At 50.1% G+C, this 18,031-nt stretch overlaps 1 protein-coding gene and 1 long non-coding RNA gene across 7 annotated transcripts; one reads left to right on the top strand and one right to left on the bottom strand.

The window, feature by feature from the left end:
- Nucleotides 1-678: 678 nt before the first annotated feature.
- On the top strand, nucleotides 679-17,448 carry LOC131420614 (uncharacterized). 5 transcript variants are annotated; one of them, XR_009223597.1, is made up of 3 exons: nucleotides 679-794; nucleotides 1,506-1,767; nucleotides 17,300-17,448. It is a non-coding gene; the product is annotated as an uncharacterized LOC131420614 (long non-coding RNA). The 5 variants fall into 5 exon arrangements; XR_009223600.1 differs by lacking the exon at nucleotides 17,300-17,448 and adding an exon at nucleotides 15,748-15,956; XR_009223596.1 differs by lacking the exon at nucleotides 17,300-17,448 and adding an exon at nucleotides 4,601-4,661.
- LOC131420598 (ral guanine nucleotide dissociation stimulator-like) lies at nucleotides 5,843-11,183 on the bottom strand. 2 transcript variants are annotated; one of them, XM_058566779.1, is made up of 7 exons: nucleotides 10,981-11,183; nucleotides 10,548-10,864; nucleotides 9,602-9,781; nucleotides 9,088-9,191; nucleotides 6,929-7,000; nucleotides 6,455-6,529; nucleotides 5,843-5,858 (listed from the first exon to the last, which is right to left on the bottom strand). In XM_058566779.1, the coding sequence occupies exons 1-6, from the start codon at nucleotides 11,081-11,083 to the stop codon at nucleotides 6,487-6,489; spliced, it is 819 nt and encodes a 272-aa protein (XP_058422762.1). In that variant the 5' UTR covers nucleotides 11,084-11,183; the 3' UTR covers nucleotides 5,843-5,858; nucleotides 6,455-6,486. The 2 variants fall into 2 exon arrangements, with proteins under 2 accessions (XP_058422762.1, XP_058422763.1); XM_058566780.1 differs by lacking the exon at nucleotides 6,929-7,000.
- Nucleotides 17,449-18,031: the final 583 nt, after the last annotated feature.

The following is an 18,031-nucleotide window of genomic DNA, read 5'->3' as shown; positions in this document are numbered from 1 at the left end:
ATTTTAGATTTCACATAGAAATATTTGCCATTCTCTGTCTGCCTTATTTCACTTAGCATAATGTCTTCTAGGTCCATCCATGTTGTCAAAAATGGCAGGAATTCCTTCTTTTTTCAAGGTTGACTAATATTCCATTTCTTTATCCATTTCATCCATCAGTGACATTTAGGTTACTTCCGTATCTTGGCTATTGTGAATTAGCTGCAATGAACATTAGAGTGCAGGTATCTCTTCTAGACCTTGATTTCAATTCCTGTGGGTATACACCAGAAGTGGGATTGCTGGGTCATAGTCTAGTTTTAATTTTTGGAGGAACCTCCATACTGTTTTCCATAATGGCTGTACTAGTTTAAATTCCCACAAGGGTTCCTTTCTCTACATCCTCACCACCATTTGTCATCTAATTTTTTTTGATAATCGCCATCTTAACAGGTGTGAAGTGATAGCACATTGTGGTTTTGATTTGCATTATCTGATGATTAGTGATGCTGAACATCTTTTCATACACCTGTTGGCCATTTGTATGTCTTCATTGGAAAAACTCTATTCTGTTCCCTTGCCGATTTTTTTAATTGATTTGTCTTTTTCCTATTGAGCCAACAACAAAAAAAGAGAACAAAATTTCCAGGCGTTATGGGTGCTTCCCAGTTGATGCAGATGGTTTTGTATTTACAGGGGTACCAAAAGATCATGTTTCGTGCTTTTTCTTCAGCTTGTTATAAGGCCAGCAGTAGCTACGGCATAGCAGATAATCGGGATCTTCTGGGTTTGGAGGTTTACAACATAAAAGAGTGGTAAGGAATTTTTTATTATTCCAAGGAAATTATTGAGATCATAGTCCATGGAATCCAGGATTGATAGGTGTAGGAGGACATTAAGGTGAGGATTGGTGATCTGGCGTTACTTCTGATCTTGAGGGACAGGTATCTACTGCATGAGTGTTTGAATAAAAATGTTAGCCATCAGTAATTTGTGGTGGGTGAATATGTTTTCTGAATTATTTACTTTTGAACATAACCATTTGGATTATGTGAACATCTGGGACATGGGAGTAAGTCGCTGAAAAGAGGTGGTTGATAATGTCATTGTTGATTTAACTTCTATGAACACCAAGTGGTCAATGGATTAAGCAAATGAGTAGTCAGAAAACACAGAAATGGTAGGATTTGGGATTTAGTAAAAGACTGAGGACCGACTGTCCTGAGAGGGAGTGCCAAGACTTGTGCGGTTGAGATTGACAAGGACAAGAAGAGAATAGAATAACACTCAAACAAGGAGGGGGTATTAACAGGATGGAGGGGGAGAAATGATCTGGAGTAGCCTTGAGTTTTGACCTTGAGCGTTCTGTTCTTGATGCAAATCTGCCTGATGACATCCCGGGACACAGGTCAGATCTATCCCCAGAGGATAGAGGGAGGGTGGAAGTACAAAACAGCCAGGATAATTGTCCTAAAAAGGCAGGCTTCCTTTATCATTTGACCCACTTTCATGATTTATTTTTGTAGAATAAGAGGAAAAGAAGGATGATAGTCACGTCTTCACAGAGGAAGCAGCGTGACTGTGGGAACCAGTCTAAACCAAAGCCTGGTTTAAGCATCTCCTTCCCTTTGAGGCTGTCCAGTGACATATTCGAGAGGCCGGTTACTAGAATCCTATCCCATCCTGGCAATGACAGATCTCTGGGAGGACACCTTGGACCAGCCCCACCAGGTCTGCTGGCCCGAGAGACCGCAAGGACTCCAGGCCTGCAGCAGTGCAAGACAACTGGTAAGTCCTTTCAATCTTGCCAAAGCGTTGCAAAAACTTGCACCTAGTCACACAGGTGAATCCCTGCCAGGTGTGCTCATAGATGGTCTGCACTCCAGGTCCCATGCCCACTCCTGCCGGTCTTCAGATTTGGCAGAGATGATTCCAGGAGCTGCTCTGGGCATTCCACAGCTCCACTGCCAACAATTTCTGGTGACTGAGGAAGGTATCAGGAAGGAGGAGAGGGCAGTGAAGAGCACAGGAGAGAGACTGGTGATAGCACTGATGACAGACAGACTTGCTAGCGAGGCAGAGAAAGTGAGGGGCCAAGGAGGACGTCCAGAGAGCAGATGAAATGAAGCAGGCATCTCAGTGAGGTCTCTTGGCAGCTTCCCTAATGTTTCCTTGCTTTGAGCTCTTGAAACTTTAACATATACCAATACTTTTATTAAACTCCACTGCGTGACACAGAAAATATTGACAGCGGTTTCTTTCTGAGGTGAGAGGTTGGGTTTCAGGTGAGGAGAGCAAGATCTTCCTTTTTCATGCTGTTCTCTCCTCTTTCTTTACTATTTACGTTATTTATTTGTACTTGAAAGTCAGCAGCGAGTTATCAACGTCAGGGGATTATTCAGTTTTTCCCCTCACAGTCACAGTAAAACCTACTTAAAGTGGATTATTCTTTTTGTGTAATATTCCAATAGATTACAAAATATTATTTCAAAATTGCTTTTATGTCTATGTCCTCAAATTAGATATTTACTTCTAGGTCTCCATTTTTATGTTCTTTGTTGCATGCTAATTCAGAGTTGCATCTAAGGAAATACCAGATTTCCCTCAGGTTTTTAGATCCATATGTGTTGGAAATTTGATTCATGAAGATGGACATGGCAGTTGGGGGATCGAGCTGTCATCAAAAGAGACCTTTTCAGCATCAGTAATCTGTGAAGAACCCACTGCTTGTTGGGATTTAATTTTCTATGTGAGGGATCAAGCTTTCACTATTGGCTCTTCTCTTTCTCTTTGGAGGGAATTACAGCCTTCCCAGTCTTTCTGTTACCAAAAGACTTTACTAGATGGCTGTGCCATGTCAGGAAGGGTCTGGGATGCTGGGAACCAGGATTCAGCCTCAGCTTCTGGCTGTCCTGAGAAGCTTCCTGGAGGAATCCAGCCTGTGTGTCTAGGTGACACTTGTAGCCATCAGAAAGGAGGGGATAACTCACAAGTGCCAAGCAATTCATCTGGCCCTTGTCTTCAGGGTGTTCCTAAGGGATGAGGTTCAAAATGCCACGTGGTAACCCTTTGAAAGTTCCTAGTCATGGGGTGGGTTCTCGGTGTGAGCTCAGAGCAGTGTCTGTTCAACACTAGATGGGAAACATTTCAGTATTTTAATTGATAAGGCTGTTCATGCATGTCCATGGATCATCAGTGTTGTGGCATTCCCTGCTGGACACCCCACACCCCTCTCATGCTTCATCTTTCAAAGCTCCCAACAGAAATCACACCCCAACAGGTGGTTGTGATGTAACCACAGCACGAGTGGGGAAAAAAACAGAGCAACCCAGGGATGACACACTTCAAGTGCTCGGACCCAATTGCCCCTTTTGGACGAGATGGTAACACCAACACTGAGTGCATAAACTGGAAGATTGTCTGAGACCATGGACCTCAGAATGACATGGGATCAGAAGTCACCCTGGACAGCAAGGGAGAGTGTAGGGTCACTCACAGTCCAGGATTGTGGTCCCTTATCCTGTCAAAGCAGAGCTCACCCATGACCGTCAGGCCAAGCCAGGGAGGAGGAGCCAGGATGAACCTGAGAGAGAGGCTGGGGACCTTCTGGGGAATTTCTGCCCTAAAGGGAATTGCATAAGGAAGGCAGGGGTGCTGAAAATCCTAGTTCACAGGGAGCAGTCATGTGAATGGAATAAGGCCCTGCGGTAGCCTTAAAAGCTGTGTCGCAAATCTTTCCCTATGGATTCAAAACGAGCAGGAAAAGGAATTCACAGTCCTGGACAAGGATGCCAGCAGGATTCAAACCTAGGTCAGGGGTGAACACGGAGACCCTAGAGAGGCCTGAGGAGGGAGAGTCCTGCCTGCTTTTAGACCATTTGCAAATGACCTTCCTCGGGCCTTGTCCTCTCCCCGTGCAAGTTTTGATCTTTTTACATTGTTTTCCCCACTTACAGCTGATGCAATTCCAGAGATTGAACTAGAAAACTACAAGATCCTAAAATTTGCTCAAAAGAAACCTCCACAAGAGAAGCAGAAACTATTCCCTCTTCCTCCAGAATGTAGAAAGGCAGCCCCTGCCTGTGACATGACATGGTCCTGGGTAGTGCTGTTTTAAAGACACCGACATTTCAGTGGTCGTTGCTCTGCCTGTGAAAGTACCTTCAACATTTAAATCCCAAGAGAACGGGCAGCGGGCTGTGTCTGCTCTGGGAGCAGCTGAATGATACTGAAATGAACTTGTCCTCTGGGTTAGGGGGACTTGGGAGTGTCCCCACTAGCCAGAGAAGGGCCTGGCCCTTCTCCCTTCTCCCACGTACAATAAGCTGATGACCCGGAAGTGTTCTTGATTCAAGGAGAAATGTGAGATTCTGTGTCTCCCTTACATGCCTACAGAAAGCAATGGAACCACACCACAACTCCCAGGCTGTAAAGGGAACAGGACTTTAATACAATATTCAAATATGGCATTTATTATTTACAACACATAACTACTGTCCCTCCCCAATGGGTGATGAGGTGCTGAGGTAGAGATATCAGGGAACTGGGGTGGGTTCGTCCCCACTCTCTTGGGCCACAGGAGGCCCCAGGAATCAGCTTGCAATTCTCCCCTTCCCGTTAGGTGGGAGGAGCTGGCCCGGTGCATCGCAAGCGTCCCAGCTGTGTCCATGCTGATGAGGATGGGGCTGTGATCAGCCACTGGTACAGGGCTCGGTGTTGGGGCCTGGGGGCTGAGTAGAAGAGTCGGGTTATCTTTGAAGGGCCTCCCTCAGAATCATGGCCCTGCAACCTGTCCCCACTGCATTGGGTGCTCCAGTCCCTGTGCTCAGTGCTGTCAGCCACCAGTACCCCATTTGTCCCTGTCACATGAGCGATCATTTAGTATCACCTATTTCACAGAGGACGAAACGGAGTCTCAGGAAGCTGAAGAGAGTCACCCCAGTCACAGGACTGCTCAGTAGTGGAGCTGGGATCTCAGTGCCAGCTGTCCAACTTCCCAAGGCCACGCTTAGCTCACTTTACTGAAACCCTAGGAGTAGTCCCCCCAGCCCAGACACTCACTCACCCCTGACCTTGATGTGGCCGGTTCTTCTGAGACTTGAGTATTCTGCAGGCCAACTAGGCCTGGGGGTCCAGCTGGCAGGACAGGCTGTAGCTACAGGAGAGAGAGGGACCTGTGAGTCTACCAGGAGCCACACCTCAGGTGTCCCCCCACTGCCTGCCCAGCAGTTGGAGTCTGGGTGTCCCAGAGGTTGCAACACAATAAGACCTGGGGCTGACCAGGGAGCCATAGACACATGCTATCTGGACTGGCCAACAGGGAGAGTCCACTCCTGCCCTCACCCAACTCCTGCCCTGCCTCACCTTTCACTCTCGTTGAGCAGCTTCATGTCCTGGGACCAGGCCCCAAATCGATCCTCGAGCTCTAGGTTGTAATTCTTTGAAGCCACCTGGAGCAGCAGGATCTCCCTCATGACTCGGTATTCCTGGGGCCAGAGGGAAGGAGAGGATGCAGATAGGGCCTGGGTGGGGGATGCTGCAGGGGCCTTGTGGGGGGTGAGAAGTGGGGCAGGGAACCAGTCCTGGGAACCATCCTTCCCTCCAGTCCCATCCAGGCTCTACCTGTTCTCAGAATGGGAATAATCAGCCCCTCCTCCAGGATGTTGTCCTTGAAGCCATCCTCCCCTCAACCCACCCGACAATTGGATGGATCTCCCTCTTCTCCCTTATCAAACTCTTCCACTCAATGTAAGATACAGGGGGTGGAGCCAGGGGCTGTTCTGCCCAGAGGGTCTCTGATGTCCACCTCCTTCCCTTCCCCTGCAGGGAGGGCCACAGTTGCTTACTTCAGTCCTTTACTCAAGGTTGATCTCATTCCCCTGGAAGGCAGACAGCCAGAGTCCATCAGACAGAGCCCCCTAGCTTAAGTAGCCCCCTATGCCCACCTCTTATCATGTTGTACTACTGCCAGGTCCCAAGAGGGAGCCGGGGATCCAGAGAAAACAGGACTTGGACCTAGGCAGGGCTCTGGGCTCCAGAGGAGGAGGACAGGGGCGTGACACTGAGGGACCTGGCAGGACAACCCTCTCTGATGACAGACTTGGAGGCTGAGGCCTCAGGCAGAGGGGACTGCTCAGCCACATATGTGCTGCCTGACTTGGGGGGACCCGACATCTCTCTCACCATGGGCAGCATGGGACGGAGAGGCTGAGTCCAGCTCAGATAAAACCTCACGCAGCTCTGCCATCAGGCAGCTCTGATCTTCCCCAGCCTGGGGAACCAGAATGGGTGTCTCAGACGGAGCCTCTGTTCACTCATCCCTAAGATGGGCCTGATGCCCCAGCTCCCAGGGGCAGCTGCAAGGCTCTCGTGAGAGAAGTGCCCATTGCTGAGAGCTCAGAGCTCAGTTCTGGGGCTCCTGCATCCCCAGACTCAGGATCCTGGTCCTCCCTGCCTGGCCCCCATGTTCACCCACCTCGAGATAATCACCCATCGCCAGGTGCAGCATCAGCAGGTCACCGAGGAAAGTGCCAAGATAGGGGACGACACCCTGTCACATCGGGTGAGATGAGCCTTTGCTGTCAAGTCGACCCTCTGCAGACCCTCCCTTGAAAAGTTCTCACCCTCAGCCTCCTGGCCCACCCCAGGGTTCCCACGGGGAGCAGCCTAGGACCCTCAGCACCTCCCCTCAATTCTTCCTCCCTTCACAGCCCAATAAAACCAGACTCCTGCTCCTAACCTCCCAGCGCCAGCTTCTGGCAAATCACAGGGTATGCGGTCCCCGGCCCTCCCCGCAACAACCCATCCTGCACCAGCTCTTCCAGGTCCCCCTCCTGGTCACTTCTACTGGGGGACTCAGGCACTGTGGCACCAGGAGGAAGGGCCCTCCTCTCTTGATTTGAGGCCTCCAGCTGGGAAGGCAGAGCCCCTCCCCCACAGGCACACTCACCTGCTGCTGCTGCTGTTTCTCCTGCACTCTCTGGGGGATGATCTCCGGGGGGGCAAACGTGGAGGGCCCCTCCTGCCAGGGTCGAGGACAGTGTCAGCAGGCCATCCTCCCCTCACCCCATTTCTCTCCAGCACCACTGGCCTCCGACCCTGGACATCTGACTCGAGTCAACTGGTAGCAATGCCACTCCATCCTCCAAGGTCTTGTGATTCTAGAACAAGCCCAGCTCCAACTCTCACTCTGAGTGTGAGCTTGGGCTTGTGGCCTGGCCTCCCCAATCCTCTTTCCTCATCTGGAAGGTCTGAGAACTCCAGCTACCCTACAGGTTCTCCTGAGGACTCAGTGGCATATGACTGTCATCGTTGTCCTCGCCCTCACCCCTCCGTGTGGAGCAGGCAGAAAGCTCCCACATTCCTTTTCTCCCTCTTATCTCATCACCACCGTATGAGGCCTGCACCACACAATCACCATCCCTCCCTTCCCTGATGAGGAGGCAGAGGCCCAAACAGGGGCAGTGAGTTGCTCAGGGGCCCACAGAGGAAAGGCCGCTTGCCCCTCCCAGCCAGAGGCCATGTTCCATCGTCCTCACCTAACCCCCGCCCCACCACTGACCACAGTACTGTCCCCTGAGCTCTCAAAGCGTGATCCTGGGCCAAGCCATGGATGGAGACGAAGGGGTGTCTTGGGAGTCTGGTTGAGTGGCTCCTGCCTTCCCCTGTCTCATGGGTGTCTGGCCCCCGGGCTGGAACAGAGGCCATGCCAATGCCTTCTCCTCCCCAAGGAAACCCTCGGGATATTCTCCTGCACTGAACTCTTTCTTTATCCACTCGGGAACTGGACACCCAAGGTGTATACTCTGATCCACAGGGAGGGGAGTGACAGGAGGCTCTGCTTCCTCATTTATGTCAGATCCCAAGGTGCTTTCAGCAGTATCCACTAAGAATCCATCAGTTGCCTAGACTCTTCACATAAGCCACCTGGGGCATATGTCATTGCCAACTGGGCACTCAGGTGAGACTCCTGTGATTGACTCAAGTGACTGCTCTAGGGGTCCAGTGGGGAGTCCCAGAATGCACACACATCTGTCTCTGGTCCAGATGTTCAGACCCAAGGATGAGCAGACTGTTTGTCCACCTGGGCCATGGGAATCTCCTGTCGTTCCCAAACCTGGGGTAGGCAGGATGCCCTCCACTTTGAGACTTGGTGAAGACAGAAGGAGCAGCAGGGGCCTGGCTTCTTGAGGACAGGTTTAGGCTGAGGGCTAAACCCACCCCAAACACCCAACAGCCTGGAAGAAGCTACATCCAGCAGGATGTCCATGCATGGAAGCCAGAGACCTGCTGATGACACCAGCTCAGCAACTCCTCCTGGAACAGCCCAGCCAACACTACTGTGTCCCACGACCAGGGCCTCCTGCCCACAAACAGCACCCCGCCCACCCATGGACCAAACAGATCCCTCTGTTTGTTAATCTGGACAAGATAGACATGAATGTTTCAGAGAACGTTCAAGTGAGAAACTATCAAAACCACAGAATTTCCAATCCCCCTCCTCCCACCCCCTCCTCTCTTTCCAGACCCCAAGCCTCCACTCTAAGTTGGTCATCAGTTTTCTGCTCAAAGACTTGTCTTGGCTATAGAGCTCCTTAAGTTTTTCCGAGCTCTCCCTGAGGGGAGTGGAAAGAAGGAAGGATAAATTGAGGGATAATGTGAGGGGTCTGAGTGCAAATCCCTTTTCTTTGCAAACCCAAGAGATGCAACCTGCCTGGAGGAGTGTTCTCACTGGGCTCCTCTGAGCGCTAAGGTCTCGTGGGACTGGGCGGGGGCTCTCCTGTTGGTCACTGGGGTCTCCATTCCCCAGCTCTACAGAGCACCTCTGTTTTGACCACTTTGAGTTTCAACTGGGCCTAGAGTTCTGTTGCCATAAACACTTGAAAATCTCCAATGTGGCTCAACCCTGGCATTTAGGGAAACTGAGTCCTGAAGCAGAACTGGTGCACTAAGGACCCAGGGAGGCTTAGAGACCCCTCACCATGGCCCAGGCCCTGTCCCCAGCGTTTGCTGCCTCCCAGGAGTTCCCACGTGAGTGAGGGGGCAATGGCAGACATACGAGAGATCCCCCATCCACCCTGATCCTCCTATGGAGAGGGGCCTACCCACCGGGAAACATCCGCCCACGTGTTCTTCAGGTGGCTTATGGAGGTTTTCTGCAGAGCAGAGATGACAGCGCGGAGCGAGGAGAAGTTCTTCAGGATCTCGCACTCCTGGGGAAGGGAAGAGAATGAGCTGTGAGGTGGGGCGCTGGAGACCCGCTTGCTCTAGCTTCAGTCCCCTTCTATTTAAATCTCCCCTCCTGGATGAGACAGATGCTCAGGGAGCCCCAGAAGGGCACATTTAGGACCCAGAGAGTAACACTCACAAGGAGGAGGATTTTAGCTCAACCCAGGGAAGGAGCCAGGGAGGAAGTGAGCATCCTCCCACTGGGACCTGGAGTCAAGGTCAGCGGGCCCCTGGCAGGAAGGGCCTAGGGACTGTGCAGGGGCTTAGATCACACACTGCAATCCTGGGAGCTGATAAAGGTGGAGAGGCCGTTCCCAAGGCTCCAGAGAGTGGCTCCACTGGGCCTGCCGCAGCACACCTGGGCCACCTGGATCCAGTGCTCCACCACCCTCACCCTGTCCTGGGCCATCATGCTCGGGTCCCCGAGGCAGGTGGTGATGACAAGGCTGACCACCCTTCTGAAGTGGTCGACGGTGGCCTGGACGGTGGGTGCCAGGTGCTCATTGCCGGGCTTGTTCCTCTTGCCCCAGGTGGAGCCCAGGCACTGAGAGGGCACCACCTTCCGGAAGAGCTCCTGGGGAACAGGGGGAGTGTCACCCAGCCCTGCCACACCCCAGCTCCGTGTCTACCGCCCCCAAAGTGCTGCACAGGGGTCACAGTTTAGAGCTGGAGCTCAGGAAGCTCAGGATGTGGTCTGAGCCTTGTGAGAGTCCCTGGGTTTTCTTCTCTGTCCACTGCGGGCACCCAGCACAGGATGACCCAGGACCCAATACTAGCAGGGAAGGGAGGGGGCATTTGCACCCAGCCCGTCCTGGCTAACTCCAAGCTCCAGACGGTGGCTCAACTAGGCTCATCCCAAGGGGGCATCTTCCACCACCCTGATGTCCCCTCTGGTCCCACTCCGATTCTGATGCACATTCCCCTGCGGCAGCTACAACCACAGGCTCTGTCTGTCTCCCTTGTAGTGAAGTACACATCAGGTCTCTAATAAATGCTGAGGCTGTTGAGCCTCCTGAGCAGCCGGTTGGGCCACCAGGGACCTGGCTGCACACAGTGAGTTCCCTTCCCCCACTGATGGGCCAGGCCCCGCGCAGCTTTCCATCTCTTCTACCTCATGGAGCCGGCACAGCCACTCTGTGCAGCAGGTCCTGTTAGTGTCCACCTCTACGGTCTGCAGGTGGACAGCAAAGCCTTGGGGGTTCAGAAAGTTGCCCAGGTCGTAAGGTTGGTAAGGGGGAGCGCCAGGATTTGGGCCCAGATCATAGGAGTCCGGATCAGGTCTGGGGCACTGACGGCAGAGGGAAGGCCTGCCCCTCTGCCCTGAGAGCCCAGCTACTCACCGCATCCATCACGGTCAACTGCTCCACCACAAGCTTAGGAGGGAAGGCCGTGAGGTTAGGCTTCTTCTCACCCTCCTTAATGGCCACAGGTGGAGATGGACTTCCCACTAGAAGTGATGGTCCAGGTGACTCCAGCTCAGCAGCTCCCACTCCTGCTGGAGCCGACGTGGGCCCTTGCTCCAGCTCCAACACTGCTGAGGGAGGGGACGCTGGCTCCAGCGCTAGAGGGGGTGGTATTGACGGAGCTGGAGCCAGCTCTACCTCCACCACTGTCCACTGCCCTGCTTCTGCGGCCGGCTGGAGCTCTGCAGCTGGCGCTGCAGCGGGATAAAGGGAAAGGTTCACCCACATAGCTGACTTTCCACGTGTCCTTCTAAACACAGGAAAGATCCCACTTCCCTTCCGGGAATACCCAGCCTGCAGTCCCCTTTACCCTCTGGCTCTGCCTCAGTGGCCTCCAGAAGCTCACACCGGGCAAGGGAAAGAGGGTCACGGCAGCTCAGCTCCGAACCAGGCAAGGTGACCTGCATGTACATCCCCTTTAGCTTGAAAAAGGGACAGCCCCAGTCTGGTCCCGCCCTAGTTCTGGTCCAAGCCCGGCGTCTCAAGGTCCTGAGTGTGGAGACCCTCTGCTCCTGCTCTCATCTCAGAGCAACACTGGATGGTGCAGGTGGCCTCGTGCACCTGCCCCTCGTCTAGTGAGTTGGTGGAGTCGAAACCATTGGGCAGCTCCTCGACGACCTCCTGAGTGGAGTTCTGCAAAGACTGCCTGGGAGCTGGGCCAGAAGGAATCAGGGGCTGCTTGCACACTGCCATTGGTGCCGACCCCCAAGAGAAAGTCTGCTCCTCAGTTCAGGCACAGAGGGGCATCCCTGCAAAGAACTGTGGTCAGGGAGGGAAAGAGATGAAACCTCTAGGGCTCGGTAACATATGAGTAGAGGAACTCACCTTCTCATGCTGCCAACCATGATGTGGGGTATGGACATGACAGACCCACCAGGCTTCCAACACCTAACAACCTGATCCTGGCTGAGAATGACCCGCCCCTCATGCCCTGCCTTACCCCCTCCACACAGACACATGCACACACACACGAAGAGGTGCAAGGAGTGTGGGGCTGATCAGGTGGGACCACAGTTGTGCCCTGGCCTGCACTAGCCTTTCCTGGGCTGCCCCGTTGTTACTTTTCGCTGCCTCCTGCCAGATGCCCAGAGGCATTGGGGAAGAGGGCTGAGCCAACGTCGGCAACGACGAAAAAGATTCTCTTTCTGGGCTTTTTTGAGCCCAGATCTTCCAAAAATCGGGACACAACAACTAAACATCTTTGTCTGTTGACCGTCGCCAGTCAAGTGAGCTGGATGGGGGTCTGTGGGTGCCTGGTTACCAGAGTTCTAAGATCTGTTGAGGTCTATGACCAAAGAAGTGAGGTCATTTTTCAAGATTCCATTACCTGGGCCCCTTCCCTCAATCAAACTTGCCCAGAGCTGCTCCCTGCCCCCGGGCTGCTCACCCTCCTCCCCCATGTCATCTCCTGAACTGTACACAAGGAGCCCACACATCCCTAGCCACAGCTCCCTGCAAACCTCACTAGGGTCCTAGCTTTGGGAGACAGAGATGAATGCAGATCTCCTTTTTCTTACCAGTTCTGCATCCTGGGAAAGTCACTGTGTCTCTCAGGTCCTCCTCAGTCTCCAAACCTGTACCATGGGGATCAGGCTAGAATCTACTTCCTAGGGGCGTCACCCAGTGTATATGAGATAATATCTGTTACCCCTTTGGGCTGGTGTCATATGTAGCTAAGGCCCAAACTTAGAGGTGGAAGAATAACAAGGAGGGGTGGGAGATAGCACAGAACACCACTCAAAACAGGCCTGTGTTCCAGGAATGTAATATTGGGACAGTGACTTCCAGCTTGGCCTCATTTTCAGGTCAGCATCATGAGGGGTTTAATACTAATGGAAATTCAGATATTGCCATACTGTGGCATAAAACCATTCAATTGTTTGCTGCTTTACGTAGAATGAGAGCCATGTGCCTCATCTTGGCTTATGAGGTGGGCAGCCTCCACAGTGGTACCCAGTAAGCCCCACCCATGATATAGCCATCCCTGTGGAACCACTAGGTGGTTAGTAACTGGCTTCTGAACATAATAGCAACCAAAGTGATGGGATGTTTCATCTAAATTTTAACTAAAAATGTCTCTCACTTCCTTTTACTCTCTCTCTCATGTTCCATCCCTCTCGCTCTCTCGCTCTGTCGAATCCCTGGAAGTGAAGAATCAAATACTGGTGTTTTGGTGCTGCCCAATATGGAGGTCTATAGAGGGGAGAAGCAAGGGAGTGCCCAGGCCAACAGACAGAAAGAAACTCAGGCTCTCAGTCCAAACTGAACCCTGAAGGCTGAGAGTGAACTTGGGGGCCAGTGTTCCTCTAGTCAAGCCTCAGTTGAGGCCACTGCCCCAACCTGTTAAACTAATTGAGGCAGAGGCGCCCAGCTAAAACGTGCCTGATTGCTGTTCCACACAAATTGTGAGATAGTCAACATTTGTAGTTTTGAAATGCAAGGTTAGGGGCAATAAAGTCAGAAAGGGAAAGGTAACTGACACAGCCTACCAGGCCCTGGCCCTACCTTCCACCCCAGCTCCTGTTCTCTCCTCTCAGCCTCCCTCCAGCCGCACTGGCCATCTTTCTAACCTCTTCTGGCCAAACTCACTTCTGCCTGTGAGACTTAGGACTAGTGGTGCCATCTCCGTGACACACTGCTCCCAGACTCATGCAGAGCTGGATCCCTCTTGTCATTCTTGTCCCATCAAATGTCACCCCAGTGAGGCCTTTCAGACCCTCCTACCCAGTGACCCCCAGCCCTCCCTCACAGCCCCCTGCTGTGTTTCTCTACAGCACTTGCTCTTTTCTTTCTCATGTCTTTGCTTTTGTCCCTTTCCCTTCTAGACTGTGAGCTCTTGGCAGGCAGGGACCACTTGGTCATTTTCATCCTACACTTCACCCCACCAGGGCACCTGGCACAGGGTGACTGTTCAGTGCACAGCTGCTGAATGAGTACATGGGAAGCTCTTGCACCCCTCCCCCTGCTTATGACCAACTTTGATTGTGGAGATGAACACTAGTAATAGGAGGTACAAGTTGTTTCTGAGGCAGGGGAACAGCCAGAAATACTTCTGTTTGACTCATCACTGCTCCAGGAGCTCTAGCAAAGTTCAGTGGACACTGTGTAAATTCCAGGTTTACAGCAGAAGGACTTGATGTATATATATTATGTAATGGTTACCAAAATAAGTTTAGTTCACATCAATCACCAAACAGAAATAAAACATTTTCTCCTGGGGATGAGAAGTTTTAGCATCTACTCTCTTAGCAACTTTCAAATATACCACACAGCAGTGTTAACTTGCACAGTGCTGTATATCAAGTATATCTCAATACAACCGGAAAAGAAAAAAATCAAAAAACTCACTGGCCACCACTGACACAAGAGGCTGCCCACCCCCTGATGTCCAGCACTACCACTGCAACCCAGGGAGGAACTCCATCAAACAGAAAGGAAACTTTCTCCAGGTGTCCTCAAAGCAGAGGCTCTCCAGGGTCCCAGGCTTAAAGGAGCAGGACCTGTTGGCTTCGAGGGAGTGGGAGCAATCTCGGGAGCCTACTTTCCCCCACTCTTGCTGTCTCCCACCAGGTGTCCTCTTCACTCCTGAGGCATCCTAACCTCAACCAGGACAATGATTCCCCCTACCTCCAGATGAGGACCTTGAGGTTCCCACAAGAATTACTCTTCTCCCTGGACTCTGGACTTGGTGTCCAGTGCTCTGGCATCTTCTTCCTTATCCACAGTTCTCATGTTTCCAAACCCCCAAGCCGCCTCAGTTCTAAAGGATCTCCAGGGGCTGGAAAGCGTTTACTCAGGGTTTCAGAGCACAGTAGGTCATCGACAGAGAACCCAGTCCAACAGACATGCTGTGAGTGCATGGAACACTTGGAGTCACCCACTGGATGCACTCCACTTTATACAGGAGGACCATCACTGAGGTCTTCTCTCCTCTTCCCAATGCCTACACAAGGGGGAGGATGGGCTCATCACAACTCTGGGTGACCACAGAGGTGGACTGCAGGACCCTAGTCCTGTGCTCCCTAGGCTGGGCCAGGGATAGGTCTGGAACAGGTAGAAACCTAGGAACCTTACACATTCCTCTGCCCATCTCTGGGGCCCTGGGCATGTATCTAGGAGAACAGATGTTACTGCCCCGTGGGAGAGTTGCCTGCAACTTCTCTCCCTCCTGCCTCTTGTCACTTCCCCGGTGTTGGCTCTTTCTTGACTGCACCTCCGTGGTCCCCACATGAGACGTCAGTGAGAGTGGGTGTGCCTGTGCACATTCGATGATGAGGAGAGGAAAATGACCCCATATGGAGAGGGGTGGGCAGCAATCCCCTAGGATCTTAATGCCTCTCATTGCCAAAGGAAACCTGAGGGAAGGGGTGGAGCCTTGGCCAAGGAAGCTGGAGCTCTCTCTAGTCTTCAGGACTCTGACCACCTCCTGTGGTCTGGGACAGTACTTGCCTCTTTCTGGGCCAGTTTGTCAACTATACAGTGAGGGGTAAAATGTGCAACAGCACAAGCATGTGCTCGGCCAGGACAAGTCATCAGGCCCCATAGATACATTAAGTACGTTTTAAGTGTATTGAAGACATTAATATTGCTGTGCAATCATCACCACGATCCATCTTCAGAACTCTTCTCATCTTGCAAAACTGAAACTCTACACTCATTCATGAAAAACTCCCCATTCCGCCTCCCCCCAGCCTCTGACAAACACCATTCTACTTTCTGTCTCTCTGAATCTGGCAATTTCAGGAATCTCATAGAAGGGAAATCACACAAGGTTGTATTTTTGTGACTGGCTTATTTCATTTAGAGTAATATCATGAAGGTTCATCCACGGTGTGCCATATCTTAGAATTTCCTTCCTTTGTTAGTAATGAATAATATGCCATTGTATGCATATTCCACATTTTGCTCATCCATACATCCCTGGACTGATACCATAGCCAGGCTCAAAACCAAGCCCAAAATAAAATGGGGCCCCAGCCAGATTTTTATCAACGGTCTCTTGGAGACTACTTTCTTAAACCTTGTCCCATGTGATATTTACTAAGGATCTAATCTTGGGCCGTGAGTTGTTTTTCAGAAACTCCGTTTTTCCTCCTTGAGCAAATTTCAACAGCTTTGAGCCAGTGAGACTACAAGACAGCTGGCAAGACTCAAACCGCTACTGCACAAGTGACTGGCGGATAACCTGGGAGACCAAGAACTCCCCTGCCGATCATGTTAAGAACACCACCTTTTGAACATAGGATGTATGACAGAACATTAAAATCTTCTGCACTTGCACAAAATGCCTAGGACTGCCCCCAACCTTCCCGCACCCGCTCCTTTTTCCTTAAAAAGCCCTTTTCAACAGCCCATCGGGGAGAACGATTTAACCTTTGTCTTCTGTCTCCTTGCTGGCCAACTTCGTAATAAAGCTTTTTCCCTTTATTACGAAGAGTGGGTAGCCCATGGTTGGCTTAAGAGGTGTTTGGGCAGAGAGCCCTCTGTCAGTTACAATACTTGTGTGGTTTCCATGTTTTAACTATTATGAATAATGATGCTATGAACATGAGTGTTGAACTATGCTTTTGAGAACATGCTTTCTACTCTTTGGGGGGTATAGACCCAGAATTGGAATTGCTTGATCCTATATAATTATATTTTTTATTTTTTTTTTAGGAATTGTTATATTGATTTCTACATCAACTATATATTATATATTCCCTCCACAGTGCACAAGGGTTCCTTTTTCTCCACATCTTGGCCAACATTGGTTCTAGTATTTTTCTTCTTCTTTTTTTTTTTTTGGATAGATGCCATCCTAATGAATGTGAGGTGGTCTCTCGCTATGTTTCTGATTTACATTTCCCTAATGATTACAGATGTTGGGCATCTTTTCATATGCTTATTGGTCATTTGCAGATATTCTTTGAGGAAATGTCTATTCATGTACTTTGTTCAATTTTTATTTAGGTTGTTGTTTGTTGTGGAGTTTAGGAGTTCTCTATATATTCTGGATATTAAGCCCTTGTCAGATACATGGTTTGCAAATATGGTCTCCCATCCTGTGGGCTGTGCTTTTACTCTGTTGATAATGAATTTTGAGACATAAAACTTTTTAATATCCATGAAGCCCAGCATGTGTATTTTCTTATTTTATTGCCTGCTCCTTGGGTGTCATATCCATGAAATCATTACCAAGTCCCATCTTGTAATGATTTGTCTTATGTTTTCTTCTAAGGGTATTATAGTGTTAGCTCTTACCTTTAGGTCTTTGATTCACTGGGAATCAAGTTTTGTATACAGTGTTAGGTAAGGGTCCAAGTTGATTCTTTTGCATGTAGATATCCACTTTTTCCAGCACAACTTGTTGAAAAGACTTTTCCCCATTGAATAATCTTGTCACCCTTGTCAAACAATTTGATCGCATGGGTGAGGGTTAATGTCTGGGCTCTCAATTCTGTTTCTATTGGTCAATATGTCTGTCTTTATGTCATGACAATGCTGTTTTGATACTGTAGATTTGTAGTAAGTTTTCAATTAGGAAGAATCTGTCCTCCAACTTACTACCTCCTTTCAAGATTATTTTTGGTATCTGGGCTTACTTGAGATTCCATAAGAATCTTAGGATGGGTTTTTTTCTATTTTAGCACAAAATGTCCTTGGGATTTTGATAAGGACTGCACTGGATTTGTTGATCTCTTTGGATAATGTTGACATCGTCAGAATAAGGAGTCCTCCAATCCATGGTGAGGGGATGTCTTTCATTTCTAGTAGTGCCAGGTGGCTGTTCAGGTTGAGGGGGTGGCACTCCTTGAGGTAGTAGTGCAGAAACCCACAATGAATGAATGCATGTATCTTTACACATTAGTTTTTTCATGTTCTTTGGATAAATACGCAGCAGTGGAAGAGCTGGATTGTATGGTGGTTCTAGTCTTAATTTTTTGAACAATCTCCATACTGTTTTCCATAGTGACTGCACTAATTTGCACTCCCATCAGCCGTGTACGAGAGTTCCCTTCTCTTAACATCCTCTCCAACACTTGTTTCCTGTGTTGTTAATTACAGCCATTCTGATAGGTGTGAGGTGATATTTCATTGTAGTTTTGATTTGCATTTCCCTGAAAGTTATTGATGTTGAACATCTTTTCATGTGCCTGTTGGCTATCCGTATAACTAAATTTAAGTCCACAATTCCATCAGTCAATGCCCCTTGCTTAAAGTTATTTTTTGTTGACATACTATTAATACGTTATTATGAACTACAGTCCCTAGTTTAAGGGTCACTCTTTGTGTTGTACAGTTCAATGGGTTTTGACACACATATAGTGACATGTAGCCACTATTATGTACAGAACAGTCTCACTAAGCTAAAAATCCTC

Source organism: Diceros bicornis, chromosome 23 (genome assembly GCF_020826845.1).
Source record: "Diceros bicornis minor isolate mBicDic1 chromosome 23, mDicBic1.mat.cur, whole genome shotgun sequence".
Classification (NCBI taxonomy): Eukaryota; Metazoa; Chordata; class Mammalia; order Perissodactyla; family Rhinocerotidae; genus Diceros; species Diceros bicornis.
The sequence above is the reverse complement of the archived record's forward strand: the minus strand, read 5'-3'. Positions and strand labels throughout refer to the sequence as shown.

Excerpts from the sequence above, each read along its gene's own strand:
- LOC131420598 (XM_058566779.1), bottom strand. The coding sequence starts at position 11,083 with ATGTACATGCAGGTCACCTTGCCTGGTTCGGAGCTGAGCTGCCGTGAC. Across the intron at positions 9,782-10,547 it reads AGTTGACCGTGATGGATGCG|GAGCTCTTCCGGAAGGTGGT; the intron begins GTGAGTAGCTGG and ends CCTGTTCCCCAG. Across the intron at positions 6,530-6,928 it reads AGAAACAGCAGCAGCAGCAG|GGTGTCGTCCCCTATCTTGG; the intron begins GTGAGTGTGCCT and ends CCGATGTGACAG.